At 38.6% G+C, this 17,406-nt stretch overlaps 1 protein-coding gene across 2 annotated transcripts in view; it reads right to left on the bottom strand.

Moving 5' to 3' along the window:
- LOC124444220 (collagen alpha-1(I) chain-like) overlaps positions 1-17,406 on the bottom strand; it is a 38,663-nt gene that overhangs the window by 19,962 nt on the left and 1,295 nt on the right. Inside the window, exons 1-16 of one of the 2 annotated variants that reach the window (XM_046994812.1) lie at positions 10,215-10,460; positions 8,540-8,674; positions 6,522-6,574; positions 5,739-5,792; positions 5,098-5,197; positions 4,372-4,419; positions 4,122-4,166; positions 3,689-3,742; positions 3,235-3,288; positions 2,973-3,026; positions 2,449-2,502; positions 1,888-1,941; positions 1,748-1,792; positions 753-806; positions 584-628; positions 20-217 (exon numbers count right to left, since the gene is read on the bottom strand). In XM_046994812.1, coding sequence (XP_046850768.1) covers positions 20-217; positions 584-628; positions 753-806; positions 1,748-1,792; positions 1,888-1,941; positions 2,449-2,502; positions 2,973-3,026; positions 3,235-3,288; positions 3,689-3,742; positions 4,122-4,166; positions 4,372-4,419; positions 5,098-5,197; positions 5,739-5,792; positions 6,522-6,574; positions 8,540-8,572 — 945 coding nt within the window. In that variant the 5' untranslated portion in view covers positions 8,573-8,674; positions 10,215-10,460. Of the gene's footprint in view, positions 1-19; positions 218-583; positions 629-752; positions 807-1,747; positions 1,793-1,887; positions 1,942-2,448; positions 2,503-2,972; positions 3,027-3,234; positions 3,289-3,688; positions 3,743-4,121; positions 4,167-4,371; positions 4,420-5,097; positions 5,198-5,738; positions 5,793-6,521; positions 6,575-8,539; positions 8,675-10,214; positions 10,461-13,788; positions 13,924-17,406 lie in introns of those variants that run through there. The other variant, XM_046994809.1, reaches the window with a different exon arrangement.

Raw genomic sequence — 17,406 nt, 5'->3', positions numbered from 1 at the left:
TTTTCCGTTCACCGCTCACCTTATCCCCTTTGGGCCCTGGAGGTCCGGGTTGTCCTTGATCTCCACGAATACCAGGAGCTCCCTTTCGGCCAGTTTCACCAGGGGCTCCCGGGCTGCCATTGGCACCGGCTTGACCAGCGTTTCCAGGTGCACCTTGCTTACCCTTTGCTCCAGAAGGACCTTCAGCACCAGAAGGTCCAGGTTCACCACCGTTGCCCTAAGAGTTTGCACGAGAAAAATCATTGCTGGTTGTGCTGTTTGTCGAAAACCGATTCAAAAGATGATAAATGTCTGACAAAATCAAGTGTAGTAGCTACGTACAGCTAATCAAATCATTTTATACGCAGAGGGAAACTGTAACATTAGCTAACGCTTTAATTACTTCCGAAAATTGCACGTGTAAAATTTCATGTATTAAATGAAAATTATCATGTATGAAATATGAAAGATAAAATTATTCCCATAAATACAGTAGGTTTTTTACATATGAACAGGAATGATTTCACATTTGAAATTATTTCGATTTCGTATGAAGATTTTCTATGAAATTTTAGGGTGAAATATTCAGAAAATATACACATACCCCCACTCCACGTGGTCCAGAAGTTCCAGTCAAACCTGGCGGTCCCTACACGTAAAATGCGAAACAGGCTGACGAATACATTTCTCCAATTCCGATGGACAATGGTGCAAGAATTCGCTCCGGACGCAAAATCATGATTACCATTTATTATTTTCAATTCTAAACTTACAGGTAAACCAGGCTCTCCAACTGCACCATTTTCACCAGTTGCTCCGGGACTTCCCTGATAAAACATCCACACACGTCAATACGCATGGTCGAATAAGTGTAAGATAGCGCACGCCGCACGGCAAGTCAAACGTACACTTACACACATGCGCAGTACACTACGATAGAATTGTCGCAAAGTAGAGCGATGTGGTCTATTGTTTGAAGCATAAGTTGAGATTACAAAGTGAGTAGTCACTGGAAAAGAATTTAATGTTCGTTTCTTGTTAAGCAAACAAACAACAGAAATGTTTGATCTTCGAAGATTTTAGTCCTGAGCTGTAGTACAATCGATAACCGGGGGGGTGTTATTCATGTGTTATTAGTCCAATAAACTATGATATTTGTTTTTTTACGTTAACTCATTGTGGTCGAAGTGCAGGTTTTTCAAATTTCGTAACCCAAATCGCACAGTTGACGAATGATTGCCTAAACTACTTAATAAAAATGCCTTCATGACGATCAATAAAATCTCAAAGCGTAGAGTAAACCATGTGCAGATGACGAGCAATAATGGCATTATGGATATTGTTGGACTATAAGCCCGACATTCCACTCCCCCCTTCAGAAGTTTGCAAGTAGTATACGAAAAGCGTTCGACTGAATTGGAATTCGGCCAGTTCTTTTTATCGAAACGAAGAAAACGTGAGAAACGTTATCACACAGGGCTCATATAGCTAAACTCTGTACGCGGGGATGTCGCCATCCCACAAGTTTGTTCATGCTGTATGCATCTTTTGGTGTTTACTCACTGTAAAAATAATGGTTTGATGAAATGAATAATGTTAATGATGAAAAATTTACATAGCATGACCGAATTTGCGGGCTGACTACGCCACTGTTTGTGCGTACGTAGCATCAAGTTCAACTATTGTTCGATCGATCAGACTACACGACATTCGATTTTCTCAAGGCAGTGTACAACAAAAATATAAAAGCACGGACGCATGTACTTACCGCTGCTCCATCCGCGCCATTACTTCCAGCTGCACCTTTTTGACCCTATACAAAACGAGAAAACCGAGAAAACGAATCACGTGAAATATGCATGAACATGTAACGGAGTGGCGTAAGCGTGTATATTATTCGAGGCATACCTTATCTCCTATCTCTCCTTGTAGGCCTACGGGACCTTTCAGACCGACAGCACCCTTGATAAATTGAAAAATATTTCAAAACACAGCGAGCAAGGGAAAGGTTTAAACTGACGCTCGTTTTCGTAAACAAAGGCTGATATGCATCGTTTGGAGAAATAAAAATTGAAATGACTTTTGGTAGGGTTTTATACGTAAAATTAACTTATAAATTGTTGTATAACCATCATGAAAAAGTCAAGCATTCTATTTTCGGGTGTCGTACAAACCCTCGACTTTGGGCAAATGTGAAATTTTAGGCGGGGTGCTGGGAGGACAGACGTTTCGAATTTGCTTTGTTTCAGAAAAAAGTTTCACGAGAAGAAAAAGGTTTTGTGATTGCGGTTGGTAAAATTAGCGTTGCTCGAAATAAATAACTACAACAAAAAAGCCTTTTCTCTCCGAATCCGATATTCGCCGAAACAGGTATCTTGGATTGAAACTGTACACATCCCATTCCTCAGCAATGTAAATGGTAAGCCAAAAATCAAAGGGGAAGACCAATATATCTGCGAGAAAACTTACTGCGTTACCAGATAGTCCAGGCTCGCCAGGATCACCTTCCTCACCAGGAATACCCTAAATGAAATGTAGCAGACACGAGTTAGAGACACGAATGGCAAATCACATCAATGGAATTATATTGTTATTTGCCCATTGTAGAAATACCAATAAATTTATTTTATATGATAAGAATACTATAGCCAATAGAAATGATGTATCCGAAGAGCGAATAACGTAGTAATCACGGCTATTTTCTGATTCACCCAATGAGAAAGCTAATAGTTACCCAGTATTTACACCGCACCGAAATGGATGCGTTACTTTGTCGTACATGTTTTAAAGATTTAGACAATGTCAGGTAAATATTCATCTCCCATTCTGATGCTGTAACAATAAGCACGTGTAACTCTTTACTGAAATAAACGCCGCAGTCGTGTAAAAGGATTCAAACAACTACCGCAATGCCTAATCGATCATTAACGTTTTACGGGGAAAAACGTTCAGGTCTTGCCCCATAACATAATAAAGTTCTTAAGTTTACTTACAGGTCGTCCAATAGGTCCTTGACTACCTTCTTCACCGCGTGCACCGGGCTCACCCTTGATTAAATAACACAGATAATTTCAAACATACATTCCTCTACATGGCATTGACAATGAACGCCGCAATGTCGAAATAAACTTTAATAGGTCGAAAAAAGCGGCAAATCATTTGTGTATCATTTTGGTCGGGATCAGGGTCGGTCTAAGATCTTTAATTATATTGAAAAAGGACCGTCTTCGACTGCGTAAAACAAGAAATTCTCACCTCTGCTCCGGGTTGTCCAGGACTACCTGGCTCTCCTGGAGGTCCAACACTACCCTGAAATGCAACAGTTAATGGCTCAGGAATCTTACTTTGCAGCTTACGTACAAACGACAAACAAACATGATCTGCGTAGTGGATGACTCAAACGATGAGAGCAAGCTATTTTTCATGACACAATTACAAACGTGGACAATTTCATTCAAACAAACAAAAAAAATCATTTATAAAAGTGCTTCGTAATCTAGCATGGAGACGATTTGAACTTTTTAGAATGGGAAGTAGAGGAAACATTTCTCAAAGGCTCCAAATGAAGACAATCCTCAACATTGATACTGTTTGTTGTTAATTTTATTTATTTTTCATTTTAAAACCGTCACGTCATAGAGCCACGAGTAAGCCCCTCCCCGGGTCTTGCATGTTCTCCATGCAGGGGGCGCTGACATCATATACTTACAGGATAACCTTTAGGACCAACAGCACCAGCTAGACCTTGGTCTCCTTTCTCTCCCTAAATAAAGAAGATGACTTTTTCATGAGGAATCTCGTGAATCAAATTTAGCATTTTTCATGGTTTAGCCGTTGGTCAAGTCAAGTGAATTTTGTAAAAAGACTGCGGACGAATGACACAAGTCATTATTATTCAATTTGAGCATTTAAGATAGGAGAAAGCAATGTGAAAGAACCATTAACAAATAAAACATATAGAGCATTGGAGAGTATGACATCGTCAAATAAACATTTCCAAACTGTGAGTGTGTTGGCCATTGACTAAGCTTACAAAGGTGTTCCCAACAACTTTACTGGTGACGAGAAACTACATCACAAACACCATCACGAACGCATTTAAAAAAAAGCATTAGCCTTGTCGACATGACAATTAAACTCACAGCTTGTCCTGGAGGTCCTCTTCGTCCATAGCGACCGGGTGGACCCTAAATTCGGTGCACAACAAATATTATACCAACGAAAACTTTTCATTAAAAGGACACTTGAACAAAACCAATTAACAATGATGTTAGCCTTGTTAGTTACGAAAGAAACTTTTCAGCTTGATTTCATACGACTTCAAAACACGTAAGGTATCATCACACGAAAAACGCACTCTTTCGTCAAACTTCGCTTCGTGCATACACTTACAGGAGGTCCAGGAATGACTTCGTTTGGCTCTCCACTGGGAGGACCTTTCTAAAACATAAAGATGATACGAAGAGATGAACAACAAGACTTTTTAATAGTGCGCGTATTAATAATGCACTTCACACGAACGCCTGGGCTAGTGACGAAAAATTCTTGGCATCTGATGTCAAATACCCGATTTTATGATTTGCGTGGTGCAAAAATGAAACCAACAGTGGAAATTTTTAAGACAATTCGCGCATTTTCGACTAATGTTTATGATTATCCGGCTTTCTCACAAAAATGGTGTTGATTGAGAGTCACTGTTTTTATGTCATTTTCTGATATCAGAGGTGAGGGGTGGGGGTAGATGAAGTATAATTCGCACATTGTGTGGTTGTGGGCCGCTCTATCAATACTTTTGATGATAATGCCAGATATCGACTAGCTATCGATACTTTAGTAAAATATCAGAATGTTCTCTATTACACCTAATGACTATTCCGTATGCATGTCGAGGGGGAAAGCATTAGAGCAAAAGTGTTTGGGTAACTTAGGTTTTGCAAAATCCACTCATTCCGTTTCGTAGCTGAAAGGGATGACTCTCTCAAGGTTTATTTAAATTCAGCCATGTATGGCAATGTATTTCATTATGTTTTTATGGTCGTCTTGAGTTCCACAAGTTTTAAAGAGCAAACCTCAAACTAACACCTGACTAAAAGGAGAGGACAAGACATGTTTACGTACTTCATCTCCGGGTACTCCACCTGGTGGTGCAGGTGGTCCAGGGGACCACGTGGACCGCGATTTCCGGTTGTCCCGGATTACCTTGACTTCCAGGGTCACCCTGCAAACGAACATAAAAAAATTCAGTGCGGATTTCTCCTCTTTTTATGATCGGCAAATATGATTTGAAGTTTTTCGACCGACAAATTTCTTTTTTCTAAACAAAACCATGTTGTCGTGCGTTTCCACACATGTACACTTTTTCACAATATTAATGAATAATAAAACAAGAATACAGGGTGCATCTGTTAAATGTGGTCGACCGGTGGTCAAGGGAACACAGATATCACGTCATGCACAAAAAAAAACATTTCAGTACTTTGGTTTGTCTTTGGCTAATTTTTTACGTTCGATGTAAATAAGGACTTGCAGATCAATGTTTCATTTTCCCAACAAAAGCATTTTGGACACTTTGCGTGTGAATCATTTAATGTTTTACGACACACGATATATGATAGCCATCTTGTGTAAATCATCTTCCGTCATGACAACAGATGTCATATCTTTTGTAAATCATCTTCTGGTTTACGACAAACGATATAATATCTTGTCAAAATATTATATAATCACTACTACAAGTGCCTATTCTTTTGAGTACTTACGATGTTTCCCTTAGGACCAGAAGGTCCTTGTGGACCTGGGCTACCGGGAGGACCCTAAAAAATTAATTCCAGTCAGTATGGCAGAGGAAAAATTCATTGTTTTTCGCGCGGTTTAAATGCAGTTCATGCTAAATGACCAGTTTGATTGTAATTTGTAACTATAAGCATGATATTCTGATTTCAAAACGTATTCTCGATCATCTATGAATTTAATGTAAGGGCGGTTTATGGTAGAAAATACCTTATCTGGCCTTTCACCAGAGTAGTGTTCTGGTCATCAGAAAAAATGTTTCATTTGTTTACATAACTCAGACGCCAATATACTAACTAACAAAATATGCGCAGGCAGGTTGAGTTATGACTTTGAAAAGCAGTGTCTTTGAAACTGCGATGAAAGAAGATGCAGCGAAACTTGACATGATTTCTAGCTAAGCCGAAATACGATTGAAGAAAACGTGCAGTCAGGTTCCCTGATGAGGAGGAGACATCACTCGGGTATCATAAATGCTGCACTATCATAAATGCTGCACTATCCATGCACTATCCAAGCAGCATACAAATTTACTTCCGCTTTGTAAATTCACCATCATTGATTGATCACCATCAATCTTTGATGGTGAATTTGATTTCTTTAGAAATCTATTGTTCTAACAATCGGTGAATACGAAAATATCTGCATAGCGGAAGCAAGAAGTTAGGCTAGCTAAGCTAATGCAACTTTCCCAAGTCCATCCTCATCTCCCTCCCTTCTATCAAAAATTTCATAAGAATAGCTCAACTGACCGGATCTCCTTTTTCACCTTTCTCAGACGGCTGGGGGGGCGGCGGCAGAACAGCTGCAAGGAGAAACAACAAAGTAAAACACCACATCGTAAAGTGAAGCAAACAAATATCATGTCTAACACACTACAGCGTTTACAGTCATGTTGGATTTTTAATAAAAACTCGTTTCGTGAATCGCGAACTTATTTGGCTATTGCGGAATGTATCATGGACGTGTCCAATTCGCTTCAAGCTAATTAAAGCGGACTCTACTCCTTTCGAAGTTATGTCGACACTATCGGATTCAAAATAGTAAGGTCCATGATATGTCGTTGCCGGCTGGAACTCCTGTTCACAGGGGCCCATGCAATATTGAAAAAAAGCTGGCCGCCGCATACGTCAGATTTCGTTCAAGCTGTCGCATAAATTATACTGCTTTAATAAAATTAATTCACTTTCGAAAAATTCGAAAAATTACAGCTTTATAGTTTATAATTTACGCGACAATTCAAATGGATGTGACGCATTTGAGGGCAAGCGGAGTGGGGGATCATATATTCATATCTTATAACCCTTAATCACAATTGATTTCAATAGATGCTAATAAGAGAGAACGTGAATATATGAATATTAGCCCTCCCGATTATTGATGATCCAGCGTCCCTGTATTTTCGATGTATCGTGAGTAGTTTATCCCAGAGCCCTGTATTTGTAAGAGTTGGGACACGTACTGTTCTCTGTATTTTGCATTATGATCATGGTGATTGGGTAAATATGGTCACGTGGGTATCTAGCCGCCATTTTTGTTCAAAAAGCGCAAATTATAGCCATTTTTTACCTAGGGGATAAATTATAAAAAATGTTTTCAATGATTTTATGTTGCGTTATAATAGTGTCAATGAAAGCGATGACGAATAGAAACACACGCCCTCCCTTGTGGCAAAAGCAGTGTTAAAGGCGTATAAATTACATCTACTGCATCAAACTAATGGTTTTCTATTATCATGACATCAATAAACAACTGAATTCCAAAGGTAGGGATCGCTGTCTATTCATGACGAAGAAAACACAACAGAAAAGCTGTCTTTCCACCATTTGATGCTTTATATTTGCTTGTTTTGGAACAAAAATAGCGGACGCTAAGGAATTTTACTCTCCTAATACAGGCTCTGGTTTATCCCACCATTGCCACACTAAAAAATAGTAGACGTACACGCGCCGCGCGTGTTCTTGTAGTATTTTTTTAGGGGAGGGGGCACTGGAGGGATGATAAGTATGCGATTAGCTGGTCATAAACCAAACTGAAACGCAGTGCTAAATAGAAATATAATCCGCACGACAATGTTCAATAATGTGATTTGCGTGCGTGATTTGGGATAAAAGTTTTTATAGCTAAAGCTTTTGAGTAATGTTTATGTGATCAAAGCCGTTCAGAGAAATTAATGCGCTTGAGACACGATCAACTCCTGTGGCTGTTCTCCAGTGATTCATGAAAACGCATTTTTCTTTGCCTTTTTGGTTTTATTTGAGATCCCATTTGAGTCGGGGGCCCACCTACTTTGACCCACACCCACCCTGTGTATGGCTTGAGATAGAACGTATAAGACATTTGGGGCTTTGGGTATGTCCACGTAACCATTTGAGGACGTATTTAGCTCTACGGTTCCAAACAAACGATAAAATTTTATTCCTTTTTCTCTGTCGTTGAAAAAATGCAATTATTGCATTTATTAATTAGAGTATTGATCATGGGCGTACCAGTCAATATGTTTAAAGGGGCAATAGATGCATTTTCAATCTCGCATGAAAGTGTTCACTTATCCACACAACTTTATAACGAGCATTGCCCGACTGACGTGTTCTGCCCGACAGTCGGGTCAGGGGGTATTGTCACTCTCCCTGCCCGATTGCCCCGCATCCCGTTGGATACGCACATGGTATTGACAAACACAAAAAGCACAGTTAAAAAAATCGCTTTCGGACACGTATATCTCGTTTCTTTAGACCAAAGTTGAGCGTCCAATAAATCCAGGTAGTACCTGGCGCTCTACATTCAAGACCGCCGCAGCCATCGTCACAGCATTTCAAGTTACCAGCACAATCGAGATCAACGGCACAGAGACCATCTGATGGAGAGCATTCTGACCTCGCAGGTAGAACGGTACATCTTCCAGCTGTCAAAAACAAAGCTCAAATCGTAACGAGAACATAAAAGGGACAAAGAAAATGGGGCATCTCGAATGTTACAATGTAACATTACATTTGCACACCTGCCCAGTAGCACTTATTAAAGCAACACACTGATCCGAAAAGAAGACTCTTTAATACCATCGTCTGTCGATATATTTAATTTTAAAATACGTACATTCTCTACGTTCGTATCCAGAAACTCCTATAAATTTTCTTTTTATATATTGTTCCACGTGTTTTTCTGTGATAACCTATGCTGATATGGTCAATGAAGTTAACTCAATGATCATTTTTTTCGTTTCAAGTTTGAGAACTTTTCGTAGAACTAAAGACGGCAAGGTTTGAACAATAATAAAAATCAATTTCTTTATGTTTCCGCATACAAACTGTTAGTAAATACCACCTAAATAGCTAAGCTATACGCTTTTTGAACTGGAGTAGCCATTCGGCAATTGTATAAATACAGTTCACACTAGTTTCAATTTGTTATCAAAATAGTATCGGGCACATACAAAGAATTAGGTCCAGCAAATAGCGATATTTAGTTTATTTGTCAACGATTTGTCATTTTAACAGCTCAGATTTGGCAAGAGCGGATAGTAAAACGACCGAAGACATAAACGAAAGAATGTCAATAGCTTTTAAAAGTGCACGAAACAGTTCGGTATCAAACAAGTACTATCTCTTTAAGTTGCGAATTTAAATTAGCCGACACATAATCGGTTGCTTTGTTCAGCTCTCCGGTTTGAGCTATAGATTTTTGAGTCGCGATTTTCAATATAGAAATTGCGGCAGCAAGCCTTAATTGGACAAGAAAATTTTCCGTTTTATTTCAAATCATATAAACTATTGTTCGCATATCCATTGCGTCTTTGTACGTTGTAATCAAGATATTCTCTTACAATCACTTGACACCGGAGTGTCAGAAGTGACGGGGAACAATCGTTCCTTTCATTAAAAAAACATCGTCCACTTTTGTGAAAAAATCTCATCTCACACTTCTCTGCAAGTCGCATTCTATGGAATATTTCTCCAAAAATTAAATATGAGTTTAATGTCGTATTCATGTACAAAAATATCGTTAAATCGCAGCGCTAATTACGTAAGAAAATTCGAGATTGGTTTAGGTCGACTTTGATAACTCAATATTATAGATGATCGTTTACATAAATAAAAAAATCGTCGAATCTATTTTGCATTACGTGCGCAACCTGCGACAAATTAAAAATGTCCCTTCTTCACGGACTGAACGAGGATAAAAAAATTGGAAACAATTGCCTTATTACCAACAAATGAAATCGTAAAACTCCCATGTTTTGATTGAATAGAAAGAGTGCGAAAATTGTACCCGTAAATTAGTCGACAGGTGCGAAAAACCAAGCTACGAGTGTTGACCTTGCCGAAACATTTATTTGCGCATTTTACATACAAGACAATGCTTTATAGCGCTTCGTCCTCAAAGTTGACAGTTGTACCAGAGGTCGTGCCTAGCAAAGGAAAAACGAAAATGTCGAGTGCACTTACGTTTAGCTTGTCCTAGAGCCAAGTGGCAGAAATATAGAAGAAAAGCTAAACTAAACAACAGGCGACGAGCCATGACCAACGCGAAGCTACTTGGTGCAAAATGTATAAACGCACTACACACCGTCCGCCCGTGTATTGATCAGAGAAGTAATGATGTATTCTAGCAGTGTACGTCGCGAGCAGACGGGTTCACAAGGGGTCTGTGATTCCGGCGCATTTCGTGAATAGCTTCATTAACAAAGACCACGATTGATATACGATCACCCGAACCTTCAATGAGCCTCTTTGAGGAATGTTTTGGCATGACCTGGAAATGACCTAGGAGAGATCAAGTTTCAGCGCGCGCGGGACAGTACTGTTCGTACGCTTTAGAAAATTTAAACTTAATTGTTTATATTTTAAAACCATACACAGTTGTCTGATCTATTTCAATACAACGCTGTAATGGGCGGTGCTAAAAATTAAAACATTTTGAGCATTTTACATGGGGATTTTATTATAGAGTTTTCGTGTTGCGCAGAACATCATTTATATGTACGGCTTGACGAAACATGTGTATGTCTGTGATAATATGAGCAATGTGTTTCGACCGTGTCTCAAAACACGTGTAACCGACGGTTTGCGTGAGAAATTGACACGAAATAATTATTTAATAAATAGATGAATACACGTTTTGCACGCAAACAAATCGGTGATGTTCGGATGGAAATAATCTATAATCAAGCATTCAAGAAAAATTGTCTAAAGCTTTCTGTCTTTCAAAACTGTGATCAATCTTAAACGACCAAGAGAAATGTGACTTTTTTGGCGGAAGAAAGCAATAAGAAAATCTTACAGCTTCGAGCGTCGGTCTTCAACGCACGCGATATCAAAACGTTGCTCGAGTTCAGTGGTTACAACCTGAACAATTTTGCCTACTAAACAAATCAAAGTGTAAGGTAATCTTTTTCGAAAAGCAATTGAAACTTACTTCGACAGAAATACCAATAATCGCGTTCAACACAGATAGTAATCGTCGGTGACAATAATTGTGTTAGCACTGGCTTATGCAAAGCTCGGAGACGTTTGCGAGAACAGTCGAGTAAAACATTTTTTATTTCTTAAAAGCTAAGTAATGCAATGCATAAGATGAATATAAGCAATTTTCACTGATTATCACGCCAAAACATAAAAAATAGATAGGGCTTACTGATGATTTTTTCGCTTTCTGTAATTAAAAAAAAGAAAGTTAAATGCCCGCACAGTTTCCCGGATAGCTTTCATTTTCTTCGCGCCCCTCGCCCACCACAAGCTTTTGCGTGCATGCAACAGACAACAATGAAAACACGACAAACCAATCTGAAACAAATTTCTAAAAGCGGCCAGCAGCTTGGTGACATCTCTCATGAAAGACGTCGAATAACACGGCCACATACAAGCAAATGCATAATTAGTCTTTAAAAAATGATGCACGAACAAGGAAAATTGTCAAGAAACTCTTCAAGGAAATATTGCCTGCACTCTTTTAAATTGCAAAATAAATTCGACCGAAAAAGCATTTTTAAAAAATATTGGCATCGTCATAAAAATACATCGTCGAAATGAAAACGAAATGAACGGAAATGCTTTTGTACAAGTGTTCTCTGACGTAGTACAAACACAACTCGATAAACGACCGGACGACGACGATTTAGAGTTTTCCAGTGCAAAAATATAGATGTGAGCTTACTCTCGCAACAAATATATATACAAATCCAGAGTGACTAACAAAGTCAAAGTGCCCTTTGAAGACATATAGCCACTTCACATGTACAGCATTTTGGAACATTTATCGCCTTAAAGTTTCAAATATTTATGTGTAAACAAATCAGTGCATAGTCTAAAGGCTCTTTTCCACTCATCGCAAAACGTACTAGTAAGCTCGCTGCAAGTGCCTGCGAGTTACTCGCAGTGAGCTTTCCATGACTTGCAGCATAGCTAAATTGTTTGAACAAAGTTTGTTGATCGCGCAAGCAGACTCGCAAGCTCGTAGCGAGAGCATTTTCCGATGAGTGGAAAAGAGCCTTTACACCTTAATTTCCAAGAATGTCATCAAACATTAAGTTGATTTCTTAAATGTTTACATAAGTGAGTGACATAGAAAAGCACTTGCCTTTGATTATTGTGTCCGCAGCTTTTTCGACTTGATATGCAGTGGATAATATAGGATATATCACGATGACCCCTTTATATCGCCGCTGGTTTTGTGATTCTTTCATGCAGATTTCTGGGGTTCTTTCATCACAGTAAATCAACGTCGATACGGGTTAAACACGAAAGTTCAATGATTCACCATAGAAAAATTAGGGTTGAATGGGTGCAAATTAGAAGAAACAGCAGCAACACCAACTCTCGCCGGGAGGCACACCACTGACTGGGACAAATTGCATCTCCTGCACAGCTGGTCTACTTTGACTCGAAGGTAACGATTTGAAATATTGTGAAGACAATTGAGCTGCCATGTACCGTCATTACCTTAGGCGGCAGCATATTACTGTAAAATAACTTTTCTTCTGAAAGCGATTTTTCAAATTTTAACCGTGCTTTTTTGAGCTCAAAAAAGTACTTTAAAAGATACGAGATCGATACGAATTTGCTCGACAATTTTGAAATGAACGATTGTAATACGAACATTACCCGAGCTTTTGAGCTGAAAATAAAACTTCCGTCCATACCTGTGGGAAGTGGGAAGCCGTAAATATTTTACTCCCAAGATCTTTAGGCTTACAAGTGAGGGTCGAGCCCGCAAAACATGAACATGACTGACTCAATGAGCGAGGTCTTAGGTTCACAAAGATTGAAACACACAAGTACTTTTGATCCCATGTTTTGAATATTTTTTTCAGTTGTTTTTTCGTCGCAAATAAATGACATGTTGGAAACTCAGAAAGGAGTGAAAAGTATTTATGTCTTTCCAGCTTTGGCTCACTCACCAAAAAAGACAAGCTATATGAACAGATAATCGTGCGTCCGGGCCAGGCAAAGATATTTTTGGAAAAAAATTGTACATAAAGACATTTCCCAGTCAAACTTTGGTGTTTAAAAGCGACTTCCCTTTCTTTGCTAACTTCCATTTAGCAGGCAAGTTTGAATTAAAATTTCATGCAGGGAAAAAATAGGCGCGATAAGTGGGTAATCAGCGAGACACCAATTGATTTCTACTAGAGATCATCTCGTAAGCAAAATATGTGAAGCCTGTAATACGTGTCCCGGTATAAAATAGGCAACCAAGACGTACGGTGGCTAAAACGCAAGTCATTTGAATGACTCTGGCAAGTGCTTGTTCAAGGTACAAATCGTGAACAGTGATGACAATCGCCACGTACATTTAGCTGCCACCTGAGCTAAATGTAGCTGGAGGCAATGCGTGTAAACCTCGTTGCCTACATAGCTAGATGTGGCACAGTGATACCCGTCTAGCTCAAAAAAAGTGTAGATGCTGGCATCTTCAATTTATTGATGATCACAGTTTTGTAGTACATGAACGTTATTTACCCACAATTTTACTACAACAAAAACAACACTATGTGATGAACAAGCGATGTTACACACATACCCGCTCGGCACGAAAATTCGTTACATGCATCCGGGCAACACTTCTGGCTTCCATCACAGTCCGTGTCGAATGAACACGTTGACGCTTGCGTTTCAGGGCATTCCGACCTTACTTGAGGAATTGGACATAATCCAGCTAGAAGAAAGAAGAACGTTTTATCAAATATAATTACAAAAAAGTTGGTCCCGACTTCAAGAATACAGGACACCCGCCAATTTCTTTTTTCGTGAAGTGCGTCCCTATCGGCAGGCGAAAGAGAAGGAGATAGGTAGAAGCAAAGACACCATCCACTTTACAATCGAAAATAAAAAACGCAATAAATATACAAGTAACCTGCCCAGCACGAAAACAATATTTAAATAGTGTTGCTAAAAATGCAAATTTTACTAAATACATTCAATGTAGCAGACAGAACAACTTAGCAAAAACCTATCCAGAGGGTAAATGCCTTTTTTCATACAAGCTGAGTGGTTCTTCAAGGACGTAAAGTATTGTATGAGCACCCACATGCTTTGCGCGCGGGTTTTCTAGCCCACCGGTCGTGACGTATATCATTTGCTTACCAGTATCAAATGAACGCGCGGCTTCTCATTGCCGAGTATTTCATGAAACTCGCTTGCGTTGTGAAAAGTTTGTCAATGGCAAAGGTTCGGTGAAAGAATTTGAATCATATATCATAAAAGAAATCGAAAAAAAAGATGAATTGTGATCGCCGATTAAGCGTTTATATTAAAGTATCGATTAAATTACAGCATTATAAGGGGCTCACATACATTTGAAGTATTGTAGACCTTCATTGCCAATAGAAATACAACAATTACAACTATATGAGCCATGCTTTAGGAAGAAACAACGCATTTTTAGCACTTGCACATCACAGAAAATGAAATGGCCAAAAAAGCAAGAAAAGACTATGAAAGAAAGACCACAAGCAAAGAACAAATGGAAGGAGCACTGGAACGACTCATGCAATTCTTGGAATTCCCGGCAAAGTCTCACCCAAACTAATCAACGCAATTAGTTTGGACTATACAATATTGGGGTGATGATTTATACAATGTGGGGGTAATTCTGCAGCGTGAGCAATTTCATTGGCCAATTCACACCTAAACTTAATTATCTTCAACCTACTTTCTTTATACGAGCTTTTTGTTGTTAAATACACCCTAGAACAGCCTCCATTAATCCCAATTTCCCAAGAATTAATCTTCGAAAACAGATGAATTAGGAATTTGAAAAAGCATGCGAAAGTTGTAGCATGATCAGGCAAAATAATCCTCGAAAATTTGGGACGCTTTGCCTCCAAAACCTTCAGAACTGATCACCAACTCACATGTTTTGATACATATTAACCAATAAAAAGGTTGATGTGACGTAGCTAGTTACCAGTCTAGAACACTATTAAAAAAAGAGCAGAGCAAACCGGTTTAACGAGAGATAGACAACCAAAAAATGAAATTAAAATAACCAGCAAATGAAAGAAGTAACGGATTATCTGATACACAAGAAAGTCGAAAAAATCTCTAGTCGTTGCAAAGTTGTTAAAATTCCATGAGATAGCTAACAAAATAGTAAACAAAACCTTTCCCTGAACTGCATTTTAAAGTAGAAACTAATCCTTTTCTTGAACTGTATGTTGACCAACAGCATTGGGATACGTGCAGGAAAACGTTTGTATTTTGCAGACGAACAGAGGCTGAATCAGTCATTCATAATCCTGTTGAACAACAACAGAATGACTCAACATCATCCCTGCTATTATAAGGTGTTTTATTCTTTTAATTGCGTCATCGCCCGTACTCTAAAAGTTCATTCACATTCAAACTCACAGAGTCGACGTAAGAAACACGCTCCATCACTCATTTCTCCATCACTCCTTTCTCCGTCACCCGTATTTCAAATATCAAGCAATCACTGGAGTGAAAATACCGTCTTCGTATACTTTTAAGGGAATTTTGAAGCCTCGCCGAGTGAGTGTCAGTGAGCTGTTAGAGTATATAGGTGTAACTTGTTAATCGTTAAAATTACATTTCCCTTTAACTTATTCTTCAACCGTTAGACTTTTCGTTTCCATAACATTTCTCCAAGTTTGACGAGCTGCATACCTATCGACGGTAATTTTCTCTAGGGCTACTTTTTCGTCCGACTTCATGCAGAAGCACACAAATATCACCAGAGACGACATTATAATTGTTAGCATTCTGCCGTTCCATGATGTGTGAGCCACGTTCAATTGAATGCAGTTCAACAGAAGCGAAAACGAAAACAGCGTTATCGCTCTGTCTATAATATTCCAGGGTGAAAGCGATGTTTTTGGAAAAATTTCCCAACTATTTCTGATTGCGTGTTTTGAATCATTGTGCATCACAGATTTTGTGTTATTTTTCGCTTCGTTTAATAAGAAACGTCTTACGCCCGTGTTCTAAAAGCTAACTCACACTCATCCTCACTGCATGGCGAGGGAAAAATTCGAATCGAAATCCCCTCATGATTATTCGAAGACGATATTTTCACACCATCGATTGCTTAAAATGAAATGTTTTAGCAACAATCTTGCTAATGATGGAGAAATCACGTTGGACTTTGTCACTGTTCAGTGGGAGCACAATTCTTAACCATGTCGATTCTTGTCGAACTCGGTGAATGCGAGTGTGCTTTCAGAATTCATGAAAAGTAAACGTGTTGTTTGGTTGTTGATTTTTTTTCTCGGAACATAGTTGTAGTAAATGGAAATACATCATGAATCGAAGTTACAGCTTATTTGTAATATTTTTTCCGAGCTCACTCGTTGGAAAACTTTCATGCGATCAAAAATAAAGCCAGAAAATTTCTGTCTGGTCCTGAACAAAACAGGCTAAAATTAACTGTTTAAAAATTCATTCTTTAGTCACTATAATTTCACATTTGACAGTACAGCATGTACTGTAATCAATTTACAATGTGAAATTACATGCTTATTACAAATGCTTTTTAACGGCTGAACTACTATGTAAAATTCAACAATACGAGTTAAATTAAGATTATATCATAAAAAAAGTGTTAAAATCATACATATTCAATGTAACGACAGAGCCACAATATGCGTACAACTCAAACAGTACATCGGACAAACAGAAAGTTCGTTTCACAACACCGCTTTGTTTGACAAACAATACAAAACATCTGCAACCAGTTCAATCGAACGATTTAACTGAGCCAAATGTCACCAAACGTTTTGAAATAGTTAGACTTATCAAAGCTTTCGTTATTACGTTAGTCACATTTCCGTTCGAAAAAAGGCTTTTTAAGTTTGCATGCTCGAAATACTATAAAAAATGTTACCGCTGTCACGAGCTTTGCTAACAAGAGCTGATGTATTTTCTCTCCTGTAACTTCATCAGGATATTTTAAAGAATTCACAATTGCACGCGTGCAAGTGCACAAAAATGCAACGACGAGATTTAAAGCATGATGGGTTGGTTCAACTCGCGGGCTGATGAACTTTTAACCATTGAATTTTTTAAACAATTGCAGTATAGACAAATTAGATACAGAGCGCTCACTCTTTCCCACAAAATCTTACGCTACCGTATCGTCTGTTAAGAAATTGAACAGTTGAATTATATCTTCGAAGGCCTC

The sequence above is a fragment of the Xenia sp. Carnegie-2017 genome, unplaced genomic scaffold, assembly GCF_021976095.1.
Source record: "Xenia sp. Carnegie-2017 unplaced genomic scaffold, XeniaSp_v1 HiC_scaffold_1, whole genome shotgun sequence".
Taxonomy (NCBI): domain Eukaryota; kingdom Metazoa; phylum Cnidaria; class Anthozoa; order Malacalcyonacea; family Xeniidae; genus Xenia; species Xenia sp. Carnegie-2017.
This window is presented reverse-complemented; position numbering and strand designations above follow the sequence as displayed.